The sequence below is a fragment of the Chenopodium quinoa genome, unplaced genomic scaffold (assembly GCF_001683475.1).
Source record: "Chenopodium quinoa cultivar QQ74 unplaced genomic scaffold, ASM168347v1, whole genome shotgun sequence".
NCBI classification, from domain to species: Eukaryota; Viridiplantae; Streptophyta; class Magnoliopsida; order Caryophyllales; family Amaranthaceae; genus Chenopodium; species Chenopodium quinoa.
In genome coordinates, this window is record NW_018743574.1 from 3,872,791 (window position 1) to 3,888,130 (window position 15,340).

At 33.7% G+C, this 15,340-nt stretch overlaps 1 protein-coding gene and 1 pseudogene across 1 annotated transcript; one reads left to right on the forward strand and one right to left on the reverse strand.

Annotated features, from left to right (window-relative positions):
- Window positions 1-6,356: 6,356 nt before the first annotated feature.
- Window positions 6,357-7,898, reverse strand: LOC110681697 (SKP1-like protein 1A). The gene is made up of 2 exons (XM_021857834.1): window positions 7,449-7,898; window positions 6,357-6,677 (listed from the first exon to the last, which is right to left on the reverse strand). Exons 1-2 carry the CDS (start codon window positions 7,725-7,727, stop codon window positions 6,504-6,506), a joined length of 453 nt encoding a protein of 150 aa, XP_021713526.1. The 5' UTR covers window positions 7,728-7,898; the 3' UTR covers window positions 6,357-6,503.
- Window positions 7,899-10,835: 2,937 nt separating this feature from the next.
- Window positions 10,836-14,707, forward strand: LOC110682132 (annotated as a pseudogene).
- The last annotated feature ends 633 nt before the right edge of the window (window positions 14,708-15,340 follow it).

The following is a 15,340-nucleotide window of genomic DNA, read 5'->3' on the forward strand; positions in this document are numbered from 1 at the left end:
AAAAAAAAAAAACTCTTTTCGTTCTAGATGGCTATATATGTACTCCCTCTGTCCACTAAAGAAGTAAAAAACGACCATTTTCGGTTGATTTCACGGATATTAAGAAAGTTAAATAAAAGTATATTGAAAAGATTTGGGATTAAAATTAGACCAAAAAAGTCGAACTTTTGGGGACGGAGGGAGTAGTATTTTATCAGTGTGTGTTGTGCTTTGAAATGGCACTTATGTTTTAATGGGTGACAATATTTTGCCAATTGATTTACTAGTGCATCTGATTCTTACACAAACTTACAATGGCCTATTCTTTTTTAAAATTAATATACTAGTATTATGCAAATACTGTATATAGTATTCGTAGTATGAACAAGTCCTATTTAGTTTATATTTTCAGATAATGTAATCTAACCAATAATAGCTGAATGAATTATTAATCTAATGAAATTTCATTAGTGGACCAGTGATCCTCGTAAGCTGTTGACAAATGACACTGATCCATTTCTGTAAAATTACAGCAATTATGTATACTAACACTTGCAAGCTATGTAATTTTGATCATTAAATTTTCAAAATATCCTTAAAAAAATATTAAAAAAAAAAAAAACTTTGATCATAAAAAGATTAAATCAAGTGAATACTTAATTTAGTGATAAGGATTGTATCTCATATATATGAGATCGTGAGATCAAACCCGATTAGATATAATACATGACTAGATATTTCCTTATCCTCCCCTACCCTCCTTGTTATTTAAATACTTCGTACCAAGTAATTATAGGTTATTGAGCCGATTTATATATTAATTTATTTATTTTGAGATGAGAAGAGGGTGTACAATTGTGTACACATAAGATCGATTAACGTTGGTTTGACGAACACGTACGGTAACAAACCGTTGAACAAGATTGGTATATTATGATGTTTGTCTTCTTCACTTGTTCTTCTTGATTTAGGTTTGTTCTGTCCCCTCCACCCTTCCCAAATTTTACTTATTATTATTAGAATTTTATTATTATATATTTATCGAAATCATACAGGATTTTTTGTCAGATTTTATCCCAAATATGTTGCAAATAAAATGGGAAAGTATCTTAATAAAAACAAATTTAATTAAAGAAAAATATTGTTTACACGTGAAATAAGTCTTTTTCGAACCTAACTTCATCAAGATCGAATTCAAATTGGACCAGACAAATTATGCTCAAACAAAATTGGTTGATCAATATTGTTTTCTTTCCTTTTTTTTTTTTTTTTTTTTTTGTACGTGGGTGTGGGAGGTAGTGCCCAAGAAAGTTTTGTGACATAATGTTTACAGTATTTTACAATAATTTTAATAATAATACATAAAATTAAAGATGAGATATGTGCATGATTAACTTAATGTCACCCATAATTGAAGATATTAACAAAACCACAAAATATTAAGAAACTCTATAGGGCCTATAAGTTTTGAACTACAATTTGGTAATATGTATTTTCATACATTATTATTTTTGTTCAATCATCACTAAATCCAATAAGTAGTATGAACTAAATTAAAGTTTTGACCGTAAGATTGATGGAGTTGAAAATGTTATTCTAATTTTATACAATTCATGCGAACCAATCTATCTATACTATATATATATAGAGAGAGAGAGAGAGTATGGGATTATGTAGTAGTTAAGTAGTCAAATATTATGAAGTTGCGATATCATTGTTCATAGATGCTCAAAACAATGTAATTTTAACAGTTTGAGACTTAGAGTAGGGTCAGGAGGTAAGTAAACTAACACTATGTGGACAAAGATAATTACTACACACGGCATTTTCATTTACCTAATTCAAATTCAAATAACACTAACTTCAAGCTAGAGTTGCAGTCAAGAGTTAATTGCATGATAATGGTAGGTAAAATCCATTATTAGCATGATAATATAATAATGATCAATACAACATGATTAGCAAAGTAATAAAGAAATAATTAATGAAAAGGCAATTAGTAAACACTAATCAGTAAATGTTTTGTGCTTAGTGAACAACCCTAGAAAGTCCCCCTCTTATTGAAAACCGTCCAAAAAACATCCTACCAAACCAAATTTCCAAGTTTCTTCCTTTTTATATTTTCCCTCTGCTCTCACTCCTTAAAAAGTCTTCCTTCAAACCTTTCCTCCACCCTTTATTTTCTCTTTCAAAAAAACCCAACAACAACAACAACAAGTTTGTAGAAATGAGCAACAACAATCATGAAACAGGCTACAAAAGAGTAATAGGCACAACATCAAGGTGTAACAACAGTTTTCGAGGTTTTCGGCTCAACATTAAGAAGTTGTCCATCCAAAGACTAAGGGTAAGGTTCATTCATTTCTTCAGGGTGTTGTTCAAGTGGAGGAAATCCTACGACCGCGTCGTAAAATCTTTCAAGAAAGGGGTATCAAGCGGGAGAAGAAATTGTTATACTATTGACCACAACAGCAATACGAATAGCAGTAACAATGGCAGTAATCATGGTAAAAGTCGATTAATATCAGAAGATCAGAGAAAAATGGATTGTAGATTAAGGTCTTTGGGTCGGACCAACTCCTTTTATACTGAAGCTATTGCAGATTGTTTGGAGTTTATTAAGCGTAATTCTTATTCTGCTGATGAAAATGAAGCTGCTCCCATTGTTGCTGCTCTTAGATAATTTTTCTTAAACTATATTTAATTATTATTGGTTTTTTTTTTTTAATATTTGGATTAGATATGAACAATTTTTGTAGATATTCATGTTTATTTTCTGGGTTAATTACCAACCCTTTTAATTTTCTCCTTTTTTTTAAAAAAAAAATCCCTTAATTTAGAAGGTTAAGTTTTGGGATATGTAAATTTGGTAGATGGTGCTTTAAATTTTGTTGAAACTTTGGTTTGAAAAAAAAATCATGTAATTTTGTTATAAATGGATATAATTGAGTGAAATTAAATTAGTGTGCGTGCTGCAATATTTTCAAATATGAACAAGTGTTTACACTTTACAAGTTTAGTGACTCATTTTTAGATAGTTTACCAGTTACCACCAAACACCCTATAACTCTTGCAGAGAAAAAATAAAAATAAAAATAAAAATAAAAATAGAGAGAGAGAGAGAGAGAAATTACTCTAAAATAAAATTAGAAAAAAAAAAAAAAAAAAGTAAAAGAAAGAAAAAAAAAGTAGAAGACAAAGAAGAAAGCTCCATTTTAGCTGCAGTAAACCAGTAATTAAGTACTTATTATTGTTTCTTCATTCATTGTTTTGTTTTCACTCATCCCTATTCTGTTTTATTTTTTTTGTAACTTTCAATTCGGTAACGGATGGTCAAGTATAATTAAACTACTGACCGGACTGAATATTAAAGTAAAAACAAGACAAAAAATATGATTATTTTTTACTATACAGAGTAGTTTAATCAGCTTATCTTCGTTTTTATCTTAAATTATCCTTTATAGTTTTAAACATATATACTTCATGGTACTAGTACCTCAATAGTTTAAGTGATCATTGTTGGAATTTGAATCAAGTGTCTAGTAGGAGGACAAGCTAAGGACTTAGATTTCTAGTTTCTAACAATGATCATTTAAAATATTTGAGACAACTTAACTATTTTTCGCGCTTGTTTTTTTAATTTGTTCAATCATTTTCAATTAATTATGCACATACTCTATAATCTCTAGTACTCCGCATCAGTGTCAATGTATGTGAGCGTATCAAAAGAACAAGATCGAACAAGAGTTTACTAATACGAAGTGATAGAATTAGAAAAACTTGATTATGGTCGGGTAGGTTAAGCATTGTCAAAGGATTAGACATTAATAGTTAAGTATGAAGAAAAATGATGATTAATGAATGAATAATCATGTTAATGTTGGTTGAAATTTGGGGGCTGCATATGAATTATGCAGTAATCTAGGGAAGCAAATGTTCCGGAGTTTAAGGGAGTTTAAGGGTTGGTTGGTGGGAATGAAGAATCAAATAAAGCTGTTTAGCCAGCACCTAATATGGTTGAATTATTTGACTAACCTTTAATTAAAACAATTTTAGTAGTAAATAATAAGAATAATGTATGTACGACTTTACAGACTTATATTTAGAAAAATTGAATGATAGAAAATTGTAAAGGAAGTGGAGGAACTACTTTTTGTTGAAATTGAATGAAGATTGTAGAAAATTAAACTATGAATTGTTTTTTGCTTTTTGACTGTTCATCATATCATGAAACCAAGGACCATCTTAAAGAATTATTTTTAAATTTGTGTCATATGATCGATTGCCTTTGAATTTACATTGTTACATACATATGCATTTGTATACTTCCGGGATAATAGAAGTTTTTTTTTTTTTTTTTTTTTTTTTTTTTGGTATCATTAGTACGGTTGCCAAATTTGCAACGGAGTTTAAATTCCGTCTCTAAATTAGATTTAATTTCATCTCAAATTAGAAACGGATTTTCAATTTCGTCTTTAATATTTTATTTTTTAAAAAATAAAACGTATGTACCACACGCATGGTACATACTCTTCTACGAACTAGGTACTTGACCTTCAAAACATTTATAATGATGATACAAATTTTAATATAAGACCGTCTTATTATATTACAAAACACATGTGATTCATTCTTTCCCAACTTCTCTCTTCTCGACCTTGGCCCAATGAGTCAATGCAACCATGTAACCTTATCCCAATTTCTCCCCCTCCTCCCCCAAACCCAACCCGATCACATGCTAGAAAGTCTTATGATGATAAGAGCAAGGTGGTCGTCTTAATTACACAAATAGTGTAACTTATTCTAACAAAATAGGTTCAAATTATTCACCATATACTAATCGCCCAATTAGCATAATTAATTGGACAAAGACAATGCTTTAAGTTTTGCATTACATGTACAAAATCATTGGACAGTACTAAAATTGTCATCAACTCATCAGCCTACCTGCTCTTCTATACAAAAATGTAGTATCGATCTAGTCACTTTAGTAACGTGATAACATCCTTGGTCTCCAAAATTTTGTTGGACATTGATCTTTGAAGTGTATGAAAGTTTATCAATTAAGAAGTTGATACACGTCGAAACTCTCACATCCTCTAGCTCTTATACTATATATGTTTTCATATACATTTCATAATTTTCGATCCATGCATTTTAATCATCGATCAATCCGATACGACCATGTAAACAAGCTGTTCATTTCTTCTTTCTTGTTAGTTCATCAGACATTATTTTGTCTAGGGAATAAAGTGGAAACTATATACTTACAAAGTGATTACTTCAATGGCAGCAACTCAAACCAATAACATATATAGGCCAATTACCACACAATCGTTTGATGAGGCAGCCACACCATATGATCTTGGAGCAGGGGAGGTGAACCCGATCAACTGGGGGATTACATCCGGGATTAATTTATGACATCGAGCCAGCTGAATACCAAGAAGTTGGAATACATGGTTACATTTTCCACTTCTGATTCTTCTGTTATGGGAGATTTGTTCGGGGCATGCAATCACATGGAGAAGCAACAAATTCTTAGTGAGAAGTCCATTTGTTGTAAGCCGGAGTGGAGATTAATTTGGGCTATATTAGTACTAATCCCTCGCAGTTGGCGTAATATTTCTATTATAATGATGAAGGCGTAACTTAACTGTCTTGTATGAAAATACTTTCTCCTTTTATCTCAGTAATGAAAATACACAAGTAGAAGAAGGTAAGATAAAATAAAGACCTATACTCTGAGTCTCAGCCTACAATGACTACCGAAGTAGAATACAAGTCTAGAGCACAAAGCCACAAAGGTACAGTCATAGTATGTTGAAAGCCAAATATTTTTTCTGAATGTCATGCAGAGTATAGGCTTATTAGCTTATAGCCCTCACTTTGAGGTGTTGTAACAAGCATGACAACCAGCCTACTCGTAATCCACGTAAACTATCCTCCTCCCAAGACCCAAGCTCCTCCCCTAATGCAGTTCAAAAAACAAATCCCAAATCAGCTACCAACTCAACTAGCTGCCTTCCCTTGTATCAACACAGACCCCTTATATGTTAACATTTATGCAGACTTAACATAAAAACAGGGCATACAATCCTCAAGAAAGATATTAGCCATGAAAACTAGCTACTTCATTTCACTACTTGAAGGCCTACAATATACCTTGTTAATTTCTGTTACATCCTCAGGCAATCATATTAGTCATTATCTAAATAGATGTACTACTTATCACGTATATTGTCTTTCCTTTTACCATGTCCGCAACAATTTCAATTTGCAGGTTAAACACATTAAATTCAAGCTAGTATTGAACAGAGCTAGCTTTAGTAAGCATTGTTATCAATTAGAAATAGAATAAATTGCACACAAAATTATACTTGGTAATAAACTTGAAAGTAGATACGATAAACTGATAAAGCAGTAAACATAGTTTGTGCTACAGCACTACAACACTACAGCAATATGCAGGTAATTCAGAAACACAGTTTGTGACTGGTAAATGAGTAAAATGACCATTGCTATCAATCGAAAGCCCACTGGTTCTCCTTGCGAACTTTTTCCTCTTCTTCAGGTGTGTAATCGTTCTTGATGTTGAATAGCTTCCTTACATCCTCAGGTGTCTTTTCCTTGATCATATCAGCAACACAGTGACTAGTTAAATCCAGCAAACTCTTGATTTCCATGTAATTAGCAGCCTGCATCCACCACATACACATAATTAATTTATAAATCGATCATGATAATTTATATAAATCAGGAACACATTTCCTAAATGTATATCGATCGATCACGTATATATGTTAACTAACACATTGCAATATTCACAAACAACTCAGGCATTTCTAAGCACAAAAGTTGGACTCAATATTATATGTCGATCATCATAAAAATTAATCTAATATTATACAGTAACATCAAATTCAAAATTCAATACATCATAAAATCATATTTCCACATACATTTGATTCTACGATAAAATAATCTCTATATTCTTAACACCTTGATATTAATTATATAGATCGCTAACAAGATAAACTCTAGTAATGCACTCAAATTTGCTTTTGTCATCACGTAAAACACCTAATCTTACTTAAATTTCAGATTTAATCATAAAATTTAGCCGAATATTTCTTGTAACTTAAAAACTAATTTAAGCCCAAAAAATTACAACGAAACAAGGAATTATTAATATACTTCAGAACTCTAGTCACAAAATAATTAAAACCCAAGTTAACACTAAATTAAACGCTAAAACAATTAGAATAATTAATCATAATATTAGATAAACAATCATACATCAGAACCCTAAATCTTACACAATCAAAACACACGAAAACCCTAAGCTCTAAACAATAAAATAATTAATCATGAAATTAGCCCTAAACAAAATCAAACGAAAGAAATTGAAATAATAAACGAAAATGACGCAAAATGAAGAAGATGGATGAAAGAAAATTAATACTCACAAGAATGAGATCAAAGAGAATATCCTGGTCAACATTGAGGAAATCTGCATCCCATTGCTTGAGTACATCATTATTCTCTTCCTCAACATGTTTGTTGCAGTAGTCGATGATCTTCAACAGAATTTTCGAGCTCACATTTTTCAGTGGAATTGGATCGTTGCTTTCGCCGATTGCTTCGACAATGTTCTTGACGGTTTCAGACAGCATTGCTGCGTTTTCGGCGATCTCGAAAAGCTCTTTATCAGCACTCTTGAGGATTATCTTTTTGGAGGAAGCCATTGCAGTTGAAGGAAGAAGGAGGTGTTTGGAGAGTAGAGAAAATTGAGAAGAAATGAGTGTGAGAGAATATGATGGTAAGACTAGGAAAGACTAGAGGAGTATTTATAGAAATTTTTGAAGAATTGTTGCACAAGCAACCATGTACTTCCACATTTTTACAAGAGTGTGGTAAATTTTGTACTGTGATAATTATTTGATTTCTACCAATTAATTATAATTGTCTAAAACGTACGTATCTAAACTTATTGGATACGGAGTATCAAATCGGGATAACCATTTACTAACTATTAACACGCACGCATAACGTTTGTAACAATTTATAACAACTCTTTTTTTTTGGGTCTTATCTTATCTGGATTATCATAACACGAGTGAAAAATCTCGTGAATTAAACAAGTCTTAAAATGAGCGGTGTTTGTGATTAATGTTAAAAATGTAAACTAATTTCTTATATGCGTTGATTATTTAAAAATAATTTCCATTGTACCAACCACATATGATTGGTGAGAGTTTCTATTTTTGAAATTGTCCGAGCTTAAAACCTTGCTAATAATAAATTTATAATAGTGGTTTTCTAAAAATAAACCATTAAGCTAATTTCATTAGCGGTTACTAGTGACATATATATAACTACTCAAACTTTCATCTAATTATATTTTTGAATCGTTATTGTTATCAACAGATTTAATTTTATTTTCACATATATATAACTGCTCAAACTTTAGTACTCAAATTCAAAGTCACGTTTATATTAACCTTCAAATAATCCATTCATTGTACAGACACAACTACTCCCTCTATTTTTAAACACTTGCTTTACTTTCTTTTTCTGGACGTTTTTAAATACTTGCTTCATTTCCTTATTCGAAAAACTTTTACTATATTTAATCCATTTATCTCAACTAGCGGACCCAACATAAATCATATTTTATTAATTTTATATTTTCTCTCCTCTAATTCTCTCAACTACGTTTGTTTTTTTTATAATTTTTTATTCTGTCACCTACCCCACTAACTCCATATTTTATTATTTTCTCCATTTTTTCCTAAAACTATGCACATGGAGAACACATGGAGATGGAACAAATATTTAAAAACGAAGGGAGTAATACAACTAGAGGTTCTATTTGCCAAAGCACTTATAGAGGCGGTTTAGGCAGTGGTTAGGAGCCTAAACCACTTCTCATTTCCTTCAAATGGGACGCGGTTTGAAGCACTTCCGATTTGAAGGGGCAATGGGATGCCCCCTTGGTATAATAATAATAATAATAATAATAATAATAATAATAATAATAATAATAATAATCCTACGTGAAGCTCTAATTAATTTCACAAAATTATAATTTTAAGTACGTAGCACATTTAAAAAGTATAATCCTACGTGGGGCTCTAAAACCTTGGAAAGTGTTAGTTTAGATGAACTACTACGAGAGGGGGGGTGAATGGTAGTAGGTTCCAATCGCGGAACTTATGCGGAAATAAACAATAAAAACATAAAGAAACTTAAAGCACACAACAAGTTTTACGAGAAAATCATCCAGTGCTTAACTGGAAGTAAAACCTCGGCCCTATTGGGACTTATAAACAAATTCCACTATAATGGGCAACTCTCCTAGTACAACCTATTACACAGACCTTTGCTTCGCAAGTTTCTCCTAAGACACTTGCTAATTGATAAGAACCTATCCTATCAGACCTAAGACAAACTCAGGCACCTTTTTCGACCTAAGACACACTCAGGTTCCTTTTTCCCACTGTGCAACCCAAGACATACTCGGGGTGACTGACTACCACTCGAATTTTAGAGAATTCAAACTCATACACTCAAACGTGAATTTAAGAGAATTCACAATCTCACCCCCAAAACCAATTACAACGCAAAGACACACTCTAACACATAAATGGAAAGCTACACATGAAACCCGAAATCAAAATGATAAAGCTTAAACCTTTGGCAAACTTACTCTTGAGCACTAAGTGGTTTTCACGCTTAAAACTCTTACTTTACTTCACTGAATTTCTTCTACATTTATAGAGGCCCTTCAGCTCACAAAGTAAGGTTTTCGTAAACAAGATAAGTTAAACTGAAATCTAATCTTATCTCTTTAAAAACCGAAACCAAACAGATTTAATTTCGTTTTATTTAAAAACCAAATCTTATCAAATTCGTTTTAATTAAAAGATAGGATTTTATGAAAAAGATAAAACCAAGTTAAATTAGATTTTATAAGATAAAATCAATTAAGTACTTTTTCATAAAACTAAAGTTATCTTTTACGAATTAATCATCTTGCCAAGCTTTATCTGATTTCTAATAAGTTCCATGCATAACAACCATTAATATGCTTACATCAACCTACAAAAACAAACTTATCTTTTATACAAACTTATCTTTGCACTGATCCTTGATTGTTGAGGCTTGCCCCAGCATCACACCGGAACCAGGTCGTTACAACCCGTTTTGAAGTTCCTGTTGAGAAACTTCGGGAAGTTCCATTACTGGAACTCTTCTTCTGTCTTTTACTTGTCCTCATGGATCTTCTAAAGTTCCTTTGTCCCAGTTCCTACTTCAGCCCTGAGCGCCTACTGAACCTGCAAACAACACTAGAAAATCCTTATTAAAAGGAAGTTTGCTCAATTCTTAACATCATCATCAAAATCTCATAAGGGTCAACAGAAAGATTAGGGTCTAAAAAGATTAGTTAAAGAGATTGAGATTTGATGGATTAAACTTTTATGGTTTGATGGGAGGTGGATGAGGACGAGTGTGTATGATAGCATAATTTAGAGGCAAAAAAAATTAAATATATTGAATTACTAAATTTCGTAACAAATAATATAATCATGTGCAAAAACACGATTTTAACCATCAATATTTATTAACCAGCTCTTTACCAAACAACTCAAATGTTTTTTCAAATGATTAAACTTCTTCCTTTTTTTTTCACAAAAAAATCTTAACAAAACGCCCCCAAAATATCATTGATCACTCCATTAAAAATGATACGGATTAAAAAAAAAAACCATAATCCCTAATTGGCTACTTAGATTCGTTATAAATTACAAACAACCCAATAACTTAAACCCAGCCCAAAAGATATCTAATTTTTAACTTGTTCCACAGGCAACCACCGAATCCAATTCCATTACAACCTTTCTTTCTTCCTTTTCCCACTCCAATTCCAATGTAAACGCCCCAACAACGAAAAACAAAGGAAATGAAAACCCCGTTTCGCGCCTAAACCCAAAAAAGAAACGCGCCCATTTTTTTTAAAAAAAATGTCTCCCTCAAATAATTCAACCAACCAAATGTCTCGTTGTCTAAAACTCCGAACTCTCTTTAAAAAAATCCTTCAACTTTCTCCCTCCTCTCCTCAACCCTTCTTCTTCCGCCGCCATTTCCACCGCCATTGATAACCCCACCACTTCATCAATGGAGGAATTCAAGGACGCAATCCGAACCCGCCTCTGCATCATCGGGTCCGGCCCGGCGGCCCACACCGCTGCTATCTACGCTTCTCGGGCCGAACTCAAGCCCATTCTCTTCGAAGGTTGGATGGCCAATGGGATCGCACCAGGTGGACAGCTTACAACCACCACCGACGTCGAGAATTTCCCCGGATTTCCTGAAGGGATTTCGGGTTTGGATATTACGGATAAGTTTCGCCAGCAATCGGTGCGTTTCGGTACGGAGATAAAGACCGAAACGGTGACTGCTGTTGATTTCAAAACGACACCGTTTAAGGTGTTTTGGGGTGATGCGAAGAAGACTGTGTTAGCTGATTCGGTGATTATAGCGACTGGAGCTGTTGCGAAGAAGCTTGATTTTCCGGGATCTGGTGAAAATGGAGGGTTCTGGAATAAAGGGATATCGGCTTGCGCTGTATGCGACGGCGCGGCGCCGATTTTTAGGAATAGGCCGTTGGCGGTTATTGGGGGTGGTGATTCGGCGATGGAAGAAGCGAATTTCTTGACGAAATTTGGGTCCAAAGTGTATATAATTCATAGGAGAGGTGAATTTAGGGCTTCGAAGATTATGCAAAAGAGGGCATTGGAAAACCCTAAGATTGAGGTTTTGTGGAATTCGACGGTGGTTGAGGCGTTTGGGGATGTTGAGAAGGAGAATAGGGTTTTGGGAGGGTTGAAGGTGAAGGATGTTGTTAGTGGGGAGGTTAAGGATGTGCAGGTTTCTGGGTTGTTTTTTGCTATTGGGCATGAACCTGCTACTATGTTTTTGGGAAAGGAGGTTGAGTTGGATTCCGATGGATATGTGGTTACAGTTCCCGGGACAACGAAGACGAGTGTGAAGGGTGTTTTTGCGGCTGGTGATGTTCAGGATAAGAAGTATAGGCAGGCTGTTACTGCTGCTGGGACTGGTTAGTGTTTGTTTATATGGTTTTGGTTTTGGTTTTTTATTTGTATTGTGTTATTGTATATTTGCATTGTTGTGTTTGTTATGTGAATGCTTGTGTTGTGTATATAGAAAATTGATTTATTTGCTAGGTGTGTTAGTTTGAGCTAAGTTTGGTCATTATATGTCATTGTGGGATTTGTTAAGACATTACAATGGCTATCTAGTCGCAAACTCGAGCTGGAAGATTCTTGAGCGGTTTGGGAGTGTTTATATCCATAATCCACTCCAAGATTCTTGGTCGAAGGGCTCGGGTACTGTTGTCCTATAGGCTATAGCCCCTGGGGATAATGGAAAGAAGCTAGAAATGGTAGAGTGTGCATAAAAGTTTGTTTACAAATCTAAGATTGCAGTGTATATAATATAGGTTAGAGGTGTACTTAACCCTGGAAGAATAGGTTTAGTTGAGCCTTGATTAGGCATACATCTCTGTCCTGTATTTTACTACCAAGACGTTGGTGATTTTTCGGTTTGATTTGCTTGTGTTGTCGCAAAACTTGCAATGTTGTGTTTTGATGCTAAATCTTGTTAAGCTGAAATTGCAATGTTGCCAGAGGTATGATGCACTTTGGGGATGGGTGTAGTTGAGCTTAGGTTGGACATTTGTCATTGTAATTGTTTTTGGTAATACAGTTCTGTTTGTACTTTTGTGCAATAAAATAAAATTTATAGCTCCTAGCAAGTTGGGTTGGATGAATTTTGAAAATTTGGGTTATTTAACTCTGTTTTTTCTCTGTTTTTCGGAGAAGGTGTAGGTTTAGAGGTCTGAAGAATTTTGGTGTTTCTTTTGCTGTGTGTGATTGGAAGAATGTGTAGGCTTATAGACCATTAAGGGTTTAGCCTTATTTGTTGCCCCTGGAGGATGAAATTTGCTACTGATTATATTTATATCATTGAGAGGTTGAGTTTCAATTCACTATATTGCTATGATAGCAATGGCACACTTGAAGAATACTCTTTGTATGAACTCAGAAGAAATGCTAATTCACTTATGTTTTTTGAGAATTGATTCTTGTTTATTTTAATGATGATAAGTTGATGTCCACTCCCACTGCAATATCACAGAGAGAGTGTAGGATCCTATATTTCCTGTCCAATATCAGTTCCCTTGGCTGTTAATCCTTTGCATTTGGCTGAATAGAATGGCAGTGGTTAATTTCTGCTTTTCACCCTTATTATTTTTTTTTTAATGGTGTGGTTTGATTTGTTTATGTGCTGTTACATGTCAAGTGGCTTGCAATATAGCTTTAGATGTATGATGGTCTTTCGTGAGTGGGTTTACTTGAGCTTTGGAAGGAAATATGTCATAATGTTTTTGTCTTGATTTTCTGGTGTCCATATAGAATGTTGGATTTGCTAAGACATTCTAGTTTTTAGTATGGTTTGAGAATTCTATAGGTGTTTCCTTGTTACTTGGAGATTCTGTAGTTTTATGTGGCTGAAGGGCAGATAGGTGTTTGAAAGTAGAGGATGGGAGGAAGCAATGGTTTCTCTACTATATTTATCATTCCCTGCCCCTTTGTTTTCATGTCAATGGTTCTCTGTAGCTGGTATGCTGTTAGTGAAAGGTGACATGCATGTTTTCATGCGTTCAATCATCAACCTATGTGATAAGGTGAATGTTAGAATATCAGCTGAAAAAATTATCACTAGAAGTGGCAGTAATGGTTCACCAAGCTCCTCATGGATCTCTATTGGCAACAGCCACTAGGGTTGATTAGGGGAGTAGACATATAAAGCTTTGGACATTATTCAATTCGATCCTGATTTTGCTAGGATAGCTATCAAGCATGTGTCAACTTACACTCGAGGATTTTCCCCTTGTAAACACTGTTCCATGTCTTTCATCCATTTTAATCTTCTTTTCTTTCCTTTAAAATTTGAGAAATAATATACACCATCCCCTCTCACGGAGGCAGAACTTTTCTTTTCTTTAGTGCGCGTGGCTTTTTTTTTTTTTTTTTTTTTTTTTTTCGGGGTGGGGTTGATGATTCCGAAAGACTAGTGGACAAGTTGCTGCTTAACTGCCAAAGGACTGCAAATGAGAGAGATAGCCATATAGGACTTATCCTGTCTATTTCCTACGACATCCCATCTGTATTGCTTTCTCCATTTATTTGGGATGTTTTTCGTGCTAAAGTCAAAATAACTGCTGCTTGCCTGCTTGTAGAGTTGTAGTACTCCGTAAATGATATCTTGATGTGGCTAGTAGAAATAGATTGGTTTTAGCTCAGTAGTAATTGAAAGTGCTTTGCATATAATGAGAGGACTCTAGTGAGTTATATTCTGGGTCATTTTTTTTGAAAAAAAACTTAGTTTTGATTGGGATGATTCAGGTTGCATGGCTGCCTTAGATGCGGAACATTACTTGCAAGAAATTGGTGCTCAAGAAGGCAAGAGCGATTGACTATTGAACGACACGGAATGGCTTCCAGTTGAAATTGTTTCTAAAATTTAGCCCCTGATATTTTAGGCTCCTATTCTTCATGAAATAATTTATGGATTGTAATTGATAGACTCCTTATTTGCAACAGTTCAGTTCTTAATGCTATTCAAGTTTCCTTTTTTATCTCCTTCCCCCAAATAATGTTTTAGTTTGTCTGTTGCTTTGGTTTATTCTGCATATTTTGACCTCATGGTTATTGACAGAGTGATAGTGAAGAATTAAACAAAAAAATAAATTCTCATTATTATTATTAGGAAAATGCTATAGAAATCATGAAAATATAAACACTAATTACACCGATTTACGCGTATTTTTGTCATGAATTTATAATTTTATTCAATTTCCAAGAGTATATTTAATGTTTATCTATAGCCCTTAGGGGGATGAGGTTCGAACCCCTGTCACATCCCTCCATCTCCATCTCATTATGCATAGCATAATAACATATACAAGTACATAATATTTGACTTGTCACAAATATATCGAGTTTCAAAACATAGAAACAGAATTCTAGCAAGTTCAAGTGTGTTTTTGTTACAAAAATTGGGGTGTCACCATTTCCCTATGCACAATAACATCATCAATGGCTAAACAAACTTTCCCTAGTAAACTCGAAGTAGGTCTTGACCAGTTTACTTTTGTTAGTGATCATTCCCTAATGATCATCAGGAACTTTCCAACTATCCCTTTCACAACTCTCCATGAACCTCGCCACGTCAGATTCCGGCCCGGTGAGCTGTTGAACTATCTCCCTAA